Genomic DNA, 15,282 nt, shown 5'->3' with positions numbered 1-15,282 from the left:
TTCCTTCCTTCCTTCCTTCCTTCCTTCCTTCCTTCCTTCCTTCCTTCCTTTGTTCAGTCATTTATATCAGTATGGACTCATGGGTATTTACTTATACTTCAGGTTATAATCCAATACTACATTATTTTGTTGTTCTCATTGTTTCAGCTTTGTCCACTGGGAACTCTTTTCAGTTGACTTCTCTGCCCCCTTGACATACCTACCTCGTTGTTTTTGAGCACTTCCTTACTTTCTGGTACTACAGGATGCTCCAGGTTCATCTTGTATGCCTCATTCCTAGAATCAGTTATTTTTCATAGGAGTACTAGTTTCTTTTATTGGAGAGTGGCATTAGAAATCATGCTACTGGGGGTGTCTGGCTGGCTCAGTCCATAGAGCATGTGACTCTTAATCTTGGAATTGTGAGTTTGAGCCCCTTAAAAGGAGGGAGTGGGGCCTCCTTAAAATAAAAAAAGAAAAAGAAATCAAGATCTGGCTTTAATGTGCACCCCTTGCCCCCCTTTCTTTTTCTGTTCTAGCTACCATGGTTTTGGAATACAGAGGCCACATCAACAACAACAGCCTGTTCCAAATAGTGATGCTGTCCTGAACTGCCCTGCCTGCATGACCACACTATGCCTTGATTGCCAAAGGTAACGGATAAAGGGTAACAACACACACACACACGTACATACACATGCACACAATGAAAACAACTTGGTGATCTTTTGTTTAAATCAGAAATAGACTTTTGAGGTATATACTTAGAAATTCTAATAAAGTTCTGTCCTCTTATATCCTTGCTGCTATATGACTAACCTTTATGCAAATAACTTTTGGTTTTATGTAGTTCTATTATAAGTAGTTTTTTAATAAAACACTTAACCATTACTGACACAGATTCAGTGAAACTGCATGTATGTTGTGGAATGACATAATCTCTCAAATACACATTTTTTAAAATGTTTTATTTATTTTAGAGAGAGAACAAGAATGAGTGGGGGAGGAGCAGACAGAGAGGGGGACAGAGGATCCAATGCGGGCTGTGCACTGAGAGCAGTGAGCCCGATGCAGGGCTCCAACTGACAAACTGTGAGATCATGACCTGAGCCAAAGGTGGATGCTCAACCTACTGAGCCACCCAGGCGCCCCTCAAATACACTCTTTTTAAAAAAATTGTGATAAAATACATATAAGATGTCCTATTTTAACCATCAACATTTTATTAAAGAGTCCATCATTTGTATATTTAGTTTATTGTCAACTAGATCATTTAAAAATTTAATACCTTTTGTGTGTGTATATATTGAGAACTTTTAAGATCTCTCTTAGCAACTTTCAAGGATGTAGTACAATGTTGGTAACTATTTAAACAATATTATATCCCCAGATCTTCTCCATCTTATAACTGGAAGTTTGTACCATTTGACTGTCTTCACCCATCCACCCTTCCCCCACCAACCACAAATCTACACTCTGTGTTTAGGAGTTCAGGTTTTTTGTTTTTTGTTTTTTGTTTTTTTTTTGGATTCCACATATAAGTGAAATCATTCAGTATTTTTCTATCTCTGTCTGACTTATTTAGTATAATGCCCTCACGGTTCATCCATGTTTTCACAAATGGCAGGATCCTCCTCCTCCTCCTCCTCCTCCTCCTCCTCCTCCTCCTCCTCCATTGTATCTATACACCATGTTTTCTTTATCCACTCACTTATGCATGGACACTTAGTTTGTTTCATGTTTTGGCTGTTAAGAATTCTTTTGCAGTAGGTTTTGGAGAGAAGACCATAGAGCTAAAGTGTTGTTTTCATTACATTATATCAAGGGCACAGACTATCAACCAAAAATCAACAGATTTATGACTGGTAATGTTGACCTTTATCACCTGGCTGAGGTAGGGGTACATATACCTCTTTGAGATAGTGATGTCATTTCCTTCAGATATATACCCAGAAGTGGGATTGCTGGATCATACGGTAGTTATATTTTTAGTATTTTGAAGAGTCTCCATATTGTTTTCATAGTGGCTGTACCAATTTAAATTCCCACCAATAGTGCACAAGGTTTCACTTTTGTTATCCCTTGTCTTTTTGATAATAGCCATTCTAACAGGTATAAAGTGACATCTCTCTGTAGTTTTGATTTGCATTTCCCTCATGATTAAGGATGTTGAACACCTTTTCATGTACCTGTTGGCCATTTGTATATCTTTTTTTGGAAAAATATTCAGGTCCTTTGCCCATTTTCTAATTGGATTGTTTATTTTCTGCTAATGAGTTGTAGGAGTTCCTTGAATATTAACCTGTTAACCCCTTATCAGATACATGCTTTGCAAATATTTTCTCCCATTCCATAGATTGCCTTTTCCTTTTGTTGATTGTTTCTTTGCTGTGCTGAAGCTTTTTAGTTTGATGTAGTCCCACTTACATTATTTAATTTTTTTAACTTAAAAAAAAAAAAAAGGTTTATTTATTTCGATACTATGAGTGGGGGAAGGGCAGAGAGAGGGGGAGAGACAATCCCAAGCAGGCTCCACCTCCAGCACAGAGCCTGATGTGTGGCTCCATTTCACAACCATGAGATTGTGACCTGAGCTGAAATTAAAAGTTGGATGCTTAACTGATTGAGCCACCTAAGCTCCCCCAACTTGTTTATTTTTGCTTTTGTTGCTTGTGCTTATCCAAAAGGTTATTGCTAAGACCCATGTTGAGCTTTTTCCCTATGTTTGAGTAGTTTTACAACTTCGTGTCTTAAATTTAAGTCTTTAATCTGTTTCGAATTAATTTTTGTGAGTGGAGTAAGACAGGGGTCCAGTTTCATTATTTTGCAAATGACTGTCCAATTTTTCCAAAACCATTCATTGAAGATATTATCTTCCCAGCATTGAATATTTTTGGCTCCCTTGTCAAATATTAGTTGACCGTGTATGCATGAGTTTACTTCTGGGTTCTCTGTTCTGTGAGTCTATGAGTCTGGTTTTTTTATTTTATTTTATTTTTTATTTTTATTTTTTCTGTGAGTCTGTTTTTATGCTAGTCCCATATTGTTTTGATTATCATAGCTTTGTTGTTTTTGTTTTTTTTTAATTTTTAAAATGTTTATTCATTTAAATGAATACAGAGAGTATGGGCAGAGGAGAGAGAGGGAGACACAGAATCCAAAGCAGGCTCCAGGCTCCGAGCTGTCAGCACAGAACCCGACGCACGGCTTGAACTCATGAATTGTGAGATCATGACCTGAGCTGAAGCCAGAGGCTTAACTGCTTAACTGACTGAGCCACCCAGACACCCCTGGTGATCAAAGCTTTGTAGTACAGTTTAAAATGAGGAAGTGTGATACTTACAGCTTTGTTGTTCTTTCTCAAGGTTGCTTTGGCTATTTGGGTTTTTTTGTGATTCCACACAAATTTGAGGTTTTTTTCTATATAAGATTTTTTTCTATTTCTATTGACTCTAGAAGGCTTTGGGTAGTATGGACATTTTAACAATAGTAATTTTTTTTTTTTTTTTAACATTTCTTTATTTTTGAGAGACAGGGAGAGACAGAATGCGAGTGGGGGAGGGGCAGAGAGAGAGGGAGACATAGAATCTGAAGCAGGCTCCAAGCTCAGAGCTGACAGCACAGAGCCCAACATGGGACTTGCACTCACGCACTGCGAGATCATGACCTGAGCCAAAGTCAGATGCTCAAATTACTGAGCCATACAGGTGACCCAGTAATTCTTTAAAAAATTAAAAAAAAATTTTTTTAAAAATGTTTGTTTATTTTTGAGAGAGAGAGAAAGAGAGAACATCACTGGGGAAGCAGGGGAGGGGCAGAGAGTGGGGTGGGGGACAGAGAGTCCAAAGCAAGTTCTCTTGCACTGACAGCAGAGAGCCTGATGTGGGGCTCAGACTCATGAACTGTGAGATCATGACCTGAGCTGAAGTCTGACACTTAAACCACTGAGCCACCCAGGCGCCCCAACAATAGTAATTCTTTTGATGTGTGCACATGGGTTATCTTTCCATTTACGTGTATTTTCTTCGTTTTCTTTCATGAATGTCTTAACAGTTTTCTGTGTATAAATCTCTCACCTCCTTGGTTAAATTTATTCCCAAGTGTTTTATTATTTTGGATGCCATCATGAATGGGATTATTTTCTCAATTTCTTTTTCAGATAGTTTACTGTTAATGTATAGAGAGCAGATTTTTGTAATTTTTATTTTTAATCTTTTTTTTTTAATTTTTTTTTCAACGTTTATTTATTTTGGGGACAGAGAGAGACAGAGCATGAACGGGCGAGGGGCAGAGAGAGAGGGAGACACAGAATCGGAAACAGGCTCCAGGCTCTGAGCCATCAGCCCAGAGCCCGACGCGGGGCTCGAACTCACGGACCGCGAGATCGTGACCTGGCTGAAGTCGGACGCTTAACCGACTGCGCCACCCAGGCGCCCCTTTTTAATCTTTTTTTAACGTTTATTTATTTTTGAGAGAGACAGAGAGCATGAGCGGGGGATGGGCAGAGACTGAGGGAGACAGAATCCGAAGCAGACTCCAGGCTCTGAGCTCTCAGCACAGAGCCTGACATGGGGCTTCAACTCACAGACTGTGATATCTTGACCTGAGCTGAAGGGGGATGCTTAACTGACTGAGCTACCTGGGCCCCCCTTTTTAAAAATTTTTTTTTAAAGTTTTGAGAGCAGCTGTGGGGGAGGGGCAGAGAGAGAGGGAGACAGAGAATCCCAAGCAGGTGTTGTGCTGTCAGTGCAAAGCCCGATGCAGGGCTCTATCTCCTGAACCCATGAGATCATGACCTGAGCCAGAATCAAGATTCAGATGCTTAGCCACCCTGGCGCCCCTGTAATTGGTTTTGTGTCTTGAAACTTCATTGAATTTTATATTTATTTTAACAATATTTAAATATTTTTTTTGGTGGAGTCTTTAAAATTTTATGCATATAAAATTATATCATCTACGAACAGTTTTATTTCTTCCCTATTTGGATACCTTTTATTTCATTTTTTTTTTGCCTGATTGCTCTGGCTAGGACTTGTAGTACTATGTCGACTAGGACTGGTGAGAGTGGGTACTCTTGTACCCCATTTTAACCATTTTAAGTGTACAATTCAGTGACATGAACTACATTCACAATATTGTGCAGCTATCACCACAGTCCATTTTAGAAACTTTTTTGTCATTGCAAACAAACTTTGTACCCATTAGACAAAATTCCCCATTCTCTACCCCTTCCTGCCCCAGCCTGTGGTAACCTCTATTCTGTTTTCCTTTCTGGATTGTTAATCGCTCATGTATAGAAATGAACAGATTTTTGTGTGTTGATTTTGTACCCTGAAATTTTGCTGAAGTAGTTTATTAGTTCTAATAGTTTTTTTGTGTAATGCTCAGAATTTTCTACATACAAGATCATGTCATCTGTGAATTATTTGTTTCCAGCGTGGATGCCTTTTATTTATTTTTCTTAGCTAATTGCTCTGATTAGAACTTCAAGTACTATGTTGGATAGAAATGGTGAAAGCAGATATTTTTAGTCTTGTTCTTGATCTTAGAGGAAAAATTTTCATTTTTGAATATGATGTTAGCTGTGGAATTTTCATATATGACCTTTATTGTATTGAAGTTCCTTCTATTTTTAGTTTATTGGGTATTTTTACCATGAATTGGTGTTGAATTTCGTCAAATTCTTTATTTTTATTTCTCATTTTTTAAATGTTTATTATCTATTTTTGAGAGAGGGGGAAGAGAATGAGCAGGGGAGGGACAGAGAGAGAGGGAGACATAGCATCTGAGCTGTCAGCACAGAGCCTGACATGGGGCTCAAACCCATGAACCTCAGGATCGTGCCTTGAGCTAAAGTTGGACGCTTAACTGACTGAGCCACCCAGGCGCCCTTAGAAGCTCTTTAAGCTTTTAAAACTGTAGCTTTTACTAAAAGGGTGACAAGAATGGCATCAGTTGTCATGAGAGGAGGGCAGTCTCAGGCCACAATGTGAAAAGACAGTCAAAACATTAGCTCTCAAGTTTCCAATAACTTTTCTTGTCTAAGTTTGAAGAGCAAATGAAATTATTTTTGGAGATAAAAGTTACTTTTAAAGCAATAGAAAAGAGGATATATTCATTCTTTATTATCTATTGACACATTTTTTTCCTACTCTTTTTTTTTTTTTTTTAATGTTTATTTTCAGGAAGAGAGAGAGTATGAGTGAGGGAGGGGCAAAGAGAGGGGGAGAGAGAGAATCCCAAGCAGGTTCTGTGCTTTCAGTGCAGAGTCCGATGTGGGGCTTACTCCCACGAACTGTGAGGTCATGACCCGAGCTGAAATCAAGAGTCAGATGCTTAACTGACTGAGCCACCCAGGCGCCCCAGTTTTTTCCTATTCTTAAAATAACCCTTAACATTTCTTTAAATTTTCCATTTTGTTCTGTTTGTACTTTGGTTATATTTCAGTAAGTTTTTGGTCTTCTCAAATTTTACCTAATTGGAGATGCAAGAATATACACTGGTGGAAAAGATAGTCTCTTCAATAAATGGTGCTCGGAAAACTGGATAGCTACATGCGAGAATGAAACTGAACCACTTTCTTACATCATACACAAAAATCAACTCAGAATGGATGAAGGACCTAAATGTGAGACCTGAAAGCATAAAACGGCTAGAAGAAAACATAGGCAGTAGTGTGACATTGGCTATAACAACATTTTTCTAGATGGTCTTCTAAGGCAAGGAAGATAAAAGCAAGAGTAAACTATTGGGACTACACCAAAATAAAAATCTTTTGTGCAGTGAAGGAATCCATCAACAAAATAAACCCACTGAATGGGAGAGGATATTTGCAAACGATCCATTTGATAAGGGATTAATATCCAAAATATATAAAGAACTGATACAACTTAACACCAAAAAAACCAATAATCCAATTAAAAAATGGGCAGAGTATCTGACTAGACATTTTTCCAAAGTAGACCTATAGATGTCAAACAGACACATGAAAAGATGCTCGACATCATTAATCATCATGGAAATGCAAATCAGAACCACAATGAGGTATTCATACACTTGTCAGAATGGCTAGAATCAAAAAGACAAGATATAACAAGTGTTTGTGAGGATGTGGAGAAAAAGAACTCTTGTGCACTGTTGGTGGGAATGTGGTGCAGCTGCTGTGGAAAACAGTATAGAGATTTCTCAAAAAATTGAAAATAGCAATAACTTATGATCCAGTAATTCCACTTCTTGGTTTTTATCCAAAGAAAATGAAAACTAATTTGAAAAGGTACATGTACTCTTATGTGTTTTGTAGTATTATTTATAATAGCCAAGATATGAAACAACCCGTGTCCCTTGATTGATAAATAGATAAAGACAATATGGTAATATACACAGTGGAATATTCAGCCATAAAAAGAATGAGATCTTGCCATTTGTAACAACATGGATGGACCTAAAGGGTATTGTGCTAAGAGAAATAAGTCAAAGAAAGACAGATACTGTATGATTTCACCTATATGTAAAATCTAAAAAACAATAAATGAATTAACAGACAAAAAGCAGAAACTGACCCATAATTACAGAGAACAAACTGATGGTTGCCAGAGGAGAGGGTGGTGGGGGATGGCCAAAATGAGTGAAGGGGAGTGGGAGATACAGGCTTCCAGGTACGGAGTGAGTAAGTCATGGGGATAAAAAGGTACAGCATAGGGAATAAAAATGATATTGTAATAGCATTGTATGGTGACATGGTAGCTACACTCATGGTGAGCATACATAGGGTGTAAACCTGTTGAATCACTGTGTAGTACATCTGAAACTAATATACACTGTATCAACTATACTTGAGTTAAAAACTTTTTTTTTTTAATCTAAATAGATAACCTATTAAAATAGGACATAAATCGCAATTCTCCATTTGTTTTTCCTCTTAGGCATGAATCATACAAAACTCAGTATAGAGCAATGTTTGTGATGAATTGTTCTGTCAACAAAGAGGAGGTTCTAAGATACAAAACCCCAGAGAACAGGAAGAAAAGGCGAGGCCATAAGAAGATGAGGTCTAATCGTGAAGATGCTCCAGAGCAGGTAGAGGCAGAAGTGGAAGAAATCTATCACCCCGTCATGTGCACCGAATGTTCCACTGAAGTGGCAGTCTATGACAAGGATGAAGTCTTTCATTTTTTCAACGTTTTAGCAAGTCATTCTTAAATAGCTAAGTTGGCATTTAATTGCCCAATACAATATACAACGCAAATATGGACACTTACTTTCCCTGCTAATTCCTCTCCATTGACATTCTGAGCGGTTATTTGAGGAAGCAGTGTTTGTCTTTTTGAAAGAGAATGGTTGTCAACCTACATCCCTCCACCTCCTTTTAAAAAAAATTTTCCCCCAGTTTTGATGGGACTAATTGTTCATTTCCTTTTTGATGGGCATTTGGAAACCATGGGGACTTTTTTACATATTAAAACTCTTTAGAATTAAAATGCTCTGGAGTTATAAGTAATGTTTCAGAGTGTTATTTTTTATTTTGGATGTACCCTTGGTGTGATTAAACTAGACACTATTCCCCCCACCCCCACTTCTGTCTGTATTGTTTTTGCTAAAAAGTATATTTACCTTCTATCATAGTATGAAGTGATATTATTTAGCAACTGTTAGAGTTACATGGAGTTAATATTGCCAGGTGCTTTGAGTAATTAATACAGGTCTTTTCCTAAAAGGATTGTATAGTTAACAGTAATCTAACCTTAGTGAATTAACATAGTAAATAGAAATTTATGGTGATGGGTTGCCTGGGTGGCTCAGTCAGTTAAGCATCTGACTTCGGCTCTGGTCATGATCTCATCGTTCCTGAGTTCGAGCTCTGTGCTGACAGCTCAGAGCCTGGAGTCTGTTTCAGATTCCGTGTCTCCCTCTCTGTTTCTGCTCCTCCCCCACTCGTGCTCTGTCTCTCTCTCAAAAATAAATAAACATTTAAAAAAATTTAAAAAAAATTATGATGAGGAAGAGCAAGCTCACCCTCCACCCTTGGACTTAAAAATACAGTTGCTGCCTCTTATGCCCACTATTTGTTCTGGAATTTCTGTGGCCAGCAGCCAAGATACTATTTTTTCTTTTTTGCTATTAATATAAAAATCATTAGTGACAGGTTGGAGGAAATTGCATTGTAGGCATCTGTGCTTTTGAAAAGAACGATTGGACTTGTTCCAAAAACATTAGGAAACTCAGGATCCTCCTGTTATTCTAGTAGAGATATGGTAGAGTGGAATGAAGTCAGAAAATAGGTATTTAAAAAAAATTTTTTTTAAATAATCTCTACCCTAGTGGGGCTTGAACCCACTACCCCAAGATCAAAAGTCTCATGCTCTACTGACTGAGCCAGCCAGGTGCCCCAGAAAATACATTGTATGTATGTATGTACGTATGTAAAAGATTTTATTTTTAAGTAATCTCCACACCCAACATGGGGCTTGAACTCACAACCCCCAGATCAGGGATTACTTGCTCCACTGACTGAGTCAGCCAGGTACTTCAGGAAATACATTTTAATTCAGGCTATCACACTAATCTTGGGCAAGTATTTTCCTCTGAGGTCCAGTTTTCTCATCTATAAGATGAAAAGATTGCATTAGAGCAGTGATTCCCCACAGAGGTCAGGGCTCAGCAGAGCTTGAGGCGGACCTCTACATATTCCCTCAGAATGATACATCTCCAGAAGGGAGAACATGTTCTTCCCACTGCCTTGCCTTCTGTGCTTTCTAAGGAGCACAGGAGAACTGGATCCAGTGACCGTATGATGTTCATATGAATTGGGTGGAGGCAGAAAAATGATAAAGAATTTGCTCCTAGGGATTTCCAATGTCTAAATAGCATATTTTATAATTTTTATAATATGCTGATGTCTATCTGGTTGGATATCTGATTGGAGATATATATATATATATATATATACACACACACACACACACACACACACACATATATATATATGATGTATACATACTTTTAAATGTTTAAGCATATTGCCAGATGATCTGTTACAGAATAATACTACTAGTCTAATTTAACCTTGTTTTTGCCATATTATAGCTTTGCAAGATCTTTTTCCTACTTGCTGTCATTGCAGACCCTACTTTCTTCCCACATCCCACAACTACTGTTCCATTGTACCCTCATCTCCCCTGCAAGGTTCTCAGTGGTCTTATACATAAAGATCACCTGGGGCAGATATTTAAAAGGTGCTACCCAGAATGCGACTCAGTGACAAAAAATGAGGCAGGAAATCACAATATATAAAGATGCAGTTTTTGGCAACAACAAAGGGGAGAGACAGAACTGTGTAAAGCAGACTTTTGTGTATTATTGAAGCTAAGTTTGAGCTAGTTTGTTAGAAGTTTAAGATGGCAATTGTAATGCCCGGGGTAACCATGAATATGTTGCAACCAGAATACTTAAAGTGATCTAAGAATAGAGTATAATATATTTGAATATTATGTTATAAAATTATAAAACTGTACAGGTATTCTTTATGTCTCTTTATTTAAAAAAGATACCTTGAAGTATCACTTAAGGAAATTGGTGGTGAGCACTGTTCTGGTTTGAAGCAGAGAGGGCTGTGACAATTTTTGTGCTTCAGTTTTTAATGTGTACCTTTTAAATTTTATTTTAATGCTTTATTTTTGTGAGAGAGAGCACAAGTGAGGGAGGTACAGAGAGAGAGGGAGACAGAGAATCTGAAGTGGGCTCTGTGCTGACCGCAGTGAGCCCAACACAGGGTTTGATCCCACCAACTGTGAGATCATGACCTGAGCCGAAGTTGGTTGGTTAACTGACTGAACCACCCAGGTACTCTTAACGCACAGCTTTGAGTATACTTTCTGTTCTTTTGTTTTCTTAGGATGGTATCTACCGTGTGATTGCATTCAGATTATTCAACATGTGTTTCAGCATAGCCTTTTCACATTTTGTAATTGTAAATGTTTTTCTCTTATCTCTGTTAAAGAGCTACATGTGAGCCTTTAGGTATGCCTGGGTGGCTCAGTCAGTTGAACATCTGAATTCGGCACAGGTCATGATCTAGTTCCTGGGTTTGAGCCTCACATTGGGGTTTGTGAGCTAATAGCGCAGAGCCTGCTTTGGATTCTCTGGCTCTCTCTGTCCCTACCCTGCTTGGGCTCTCTCTCAAAAATAAATAAACATTACAAAAAAAAATTAAAGAACTAGACGTGAGCCTTTAAAGAACCACTTGTAGCCTTAATCTGCCCCAGTTCCCTTATCTATCTAATGTTTATTTATTTTTGAGAGAGAGAGCACAAGTAGGGGAGGGGCAGAGAAAGAGAGAGAGAGAGAGAGAGAGAGAGAGAGGGAGACACAGAATCCGAAACAGGCTCCAAGCTGTCAGCACAGAGACCGATACAGGGTTCAAACCCATGAAGTAGAGATCACGACCGGAGCTGACATCAGAGGCTTAACCCATTGAGCCCCACCGATTCCCTTTTTAAAAAATTTTTTTAAATGTTTATTCATTTTTGAGAGAGACAGCGGTAATGGGGCAGGGGCAGAGAGAGAGGAAAACAGAATCTGAAGCAGGCTCCAGGCTCTGAGCTGTCAGCACAGAGCTGGACCTGGGACTTGAACCTGTGAACGAGGAGATCATGACCTGAGCCGAAGTTGGCACTTAACCAACTGAGCCACCCAGGCACTCGCCCCCCAAACCCAATTCCCTTTTTAAATAAAACATAAATTAATATTTAAATGAGGCATAAATAAATATATGGGCCTGGAGCTCTGGTTTGGGGATCCCACTGAAACTAATTGTTCTTTTTCCTGATCAGCTTGGCTCATTGTATTAGGGTTTTTGTGTTTTGTTTTGTTTTTTAATGTTTATTTACTTTGAAGGTGGGGAGGGCAGAGAGAGAGGGAGGGAGAATCCCAAGGTGTCCCTGTGCTGACAGCACAGAACCCCACACGGGGTTCGAACTCACGAACCATGAGACCATGCCCTGAGCCAAATGAAATCAAGAGTCAGACTCTTAACCAACTGAGCCACCCAGGTGCCCCTCACTGTATTAATTTTTATTGTTGTGTAACAAATGACCACAAGCTTAGTGGCATAAAATGGCATATATATCACCCCATAATATTTGTGAGTCAGGAGTGTAAGTACAGTTTAGTGTCCATTACTCCGTCTCAGAAGGTTGTAATCAAATTGTTGGCCAGGTTGCATTCTTGTCTGGAGACTTGACTGGGGAACATTCTACCTCCAAGCTCCCTTAAGTTACTGGCAGAATTCACCTCATCTTACAGGACTGAGGTTGCTGTTTTCTTGCTGGTTACAAGCTAGGAGTTGTTCTTACCTCCCAGAAGCTACCTACTTCTAAATGTGTCTTCATGCTTCTCTATGTGGAAATACACAGAACATTAAATCTGTTGCTTGTTAAATCTGTCACTTCTGTTTCAAAGGGTCAAGGATGTGTCTGTGTTTGGTCTGTTTCCATGGACGTCCATGCAGACTGTTTGTGCTTGCTTCTTAGCTCCTCAACCTTCTAATCCTTAGAAACTTTGCCCTCTCAACCCCCAGACCTCTTTGCAGGAATACCACCTCAGGCTTAGTTCAGAAAGCCTGAAGGAGACAGGCAGGGAGTGGAGGGAGAAGAGGGAGACCATACCCTGTGTTATATCTGATAGTAAGATGCATTCATAACCAATGTTGAATATTTTTCTTGTAAAACCTTTTGAATGGATTATTCTTTTTTTTTTAAATCATTGGACTATATTGACTCGTGATTTGATATGAGTTTTAAAAATTATTGTACATACGTGGGAATTCTTTATTTTTTAAATTTGAGAGATAGAGCGTGTGCACGAGGGGGGGAAGGGCAGAGAAAGAGCGAGAGAGAGAGAATCCCAAGCAGGCTCCACACTGCCAGCACAGAGCCCAATGTGGGACTCGAACTCATGAAGCATGAGATCATGACCTAAGCTGAAGTCAGATGCTTAACTGACTGAGCCACCCAGATGCCCCAGATGCTTAACTGACTGAGCTACGCATGTGCCCCTACATGGGAATTCCTAAGAAATGCAAAAATCTAATGTATGAGTTACTTTAAACCATATTGAAATCTGTATGTTTTGGATTTAAAAATTAATGGCTTGCCTGGTGGCTCAGTTGGTTGAGCATCTGGCTCTTGATTTGTGCTCAGGTCGTGATCTCATGGTTTGTGGGATGGAGCCTCACATCGGGCTCTCTGCTGACAGCACGGAGCCTGCTTAGGATTCTCTCTCTGCCTCTCTTTCTCAAAAATAAACTTTAAAAAGATTAATGGAGTTTATATGTGAATTTAACTACACATCTTAATTTCATAGCTTTATTTTATTTAGAATCAGTACCTGCCCTTTCCCTGCCTGGACTCAGACATTTTCCTGTGCATTTTCTTTACTGGAAAAGCTTGTATGTAGGCTTTGGGTGCTGTGCCTGTAGTGCCAAGGAGATAAACTGGTTTTGTTTGGTTCTTCCTGTGGATCATTAAGGGGATTCAAGTTTGGCAGCCGTTTACAAACATCCCATTCTGAGAAAATTAAGCAATTTCAATAATTCTTAATAGGATGACAGATTTTACTGTCACTTAATAGGTGTTAGTTAATGAGACTTAGGGAAGCACAGGAAAATTTTTCTTCATAAGAAAGCAACTCTAGGCAGAGAATACTTTTCATTTAGATCAGTGTATTAATTGGTTAGGACTGCCATAACAAAATTGGTAATGAAGAAGTAAGACTCTCATTATATTCAGATGACATGATACTATATATAGAAAACCCTAAAGACGCCACCAGAAAACTACTAGAACTGATAAGTGCATTGAGTAAAGCCACAGGATACAAAACCAGTATACAGAAATCTGTTTTACTCCTTTAATGTAATAATGAAGCAGTAGAAAGTGAAACTAAGCAAACAATCCCATTTACAGTTGTGCCAAAAACAATAAAATGTCTGGAATATACTTAACCAAAGAAGTGAAAGACCTGTACTCTAAAAATTATAAAACACTGATGAAAGAAATTCAAGATAAAGAAATGGAAAGACATTCTGTGCTCATGGGTTACAAGAACAGATATTGTTAAAATGTCTATACTACCCAAAACAATGTACATATTTAATGCAATGCCTATCAAAATAGCAAGAGCATTTTTCACAGAACTAGAATAATTGATCCTAAAATTTCTTTGGAACCACAAAAGACCTTGAACAGCCAAAGCAATCTCAAAAAAGAAAAACAAAACTGGAGGCGTTGCAATTCCAGATTTCAAGTTATATTACAAAGTGGTGGTAATTAAAACAGTGTGATACTGGCATAAAAATAGACACATAGATCACTGTAACAGAACAGAAAATCCAGAAATAAACCCATAATTATATGGCCAATTCATCTTTGACAAAGGAGGAATGAACATGCAATAGGAAAAAGTCTCTTCAACAAATGGTGTTGGGAAAACTGGACAGCCACCCACAAAAGAATGAAACTGGTCCACTTTCTTTCACTCTATACGAAATTCAAAATGGATTAAAGACCTAAAGGTGAAGTCTGAAGCCATAAAAGTCCTTGAAGAGGGCACAGGCAGTAATCTCTCTGACATTGGCCATAGCAACATTTTTTGGATATGTCTCCTAAGGCAACGGAAATAGAAGCAAAAATAAACTCTCGGGACTACATCAAAGTAAAAAGTTTCTGCAAAGCAAAAGAAACAACAAAATAAAAGGCAACTTATTGAATGGGAGAATATATTTGCAAATGGCATATCCAATAAAGGGTTTGTATCCAACAAGTATAAAGAACTGGTATAACTCAATACCCCCCCCCCCCCCAAAAAAAATCCAATTAAAAGTGGGCAGAAGACATGAACTGATATTTCTCCAAAGAAGACATACAGATGGACAACAGATGCATGAAAAGATGCTCAACATCATTCATTGTCAGGGAAATTCAAATCAAAACTACAACGAGTTATTACTTTACATGTCAGAATGGCTAAAATAAAAAACTCAAGAAAACAACAAGTGTTGGTGAAGATGTTGAGAAACAGGAACACTCAGGCACTGTTTGTGGGAATTTAAATTGGTGCAGCCACCCTGGAAAACTATGGGATTTCCTCAAAAAGTTAAAAATAGAATTAGCCTTTGATCCAGCAATCACACTACTGGGTATTTGCTTCTCAAATACAGAAATGCTAATCACTAATTCTATTTTATTTTATTTCATTTTCTTTCATTTCATTTCATTTCATTTCATTTCATTTCATTTCATTTCATTT

The 15,282-nt window shown here is 38.3% G+C and overlaps 1 protein-coding gene across 2 annotated transcripts in view; it reads left to right on the top strand.

The window, feature by feature from the left end:
• Window positions 1-8,476, top strand: part of EAPP (E2F associated phosphoprotein) — a 21,667-nt gene extending 13,191 nt beyond the window's left edge. The window contains exons 5-6 of one of the 2 annotated variants that reach the window (XM_040476907.1): window positions 519-632; window positions 7,902-8,476. In XM_040476907.1, coding sequence (XP_040332841.1) covers window positions 519-632; window positions 7,902-8,178 — 391 coding nt within the window. In that variant the 3' untranslated portion in view covers window positions 8,179-8,476. Of the gene's footprint in view, window positions 1-518; window positions 633-7,901 lie in introns of those variants that run through there. The other variant, XM_040476909.1, reaches the window with a different exon arrangement.
• The last annotated feature ends 6,806 nt before the right edge of the window (window positions 8,477-15,282 follow it).

The sequence above is a fragment of the Herpailurus yagouaroundi genome, unplaced genomic scaffold, assembly GCF_014898765.1.
Source record: "Herpailurus yagouaroundi ecotype Mexico unplaced genomic scaffold, PumYag 141, whole genome shotgun sequence".
NCBI lineage: Eukaryota > Metazoa > Chordata > Mammalia > Carnivora > Felidae > Herpailurus > Herpailurus yagouaroundi.
Note: the sequence above shows the minus strand (reverse complement) of the source record. Positions and strands in the feature narration are given on the sequence as shown.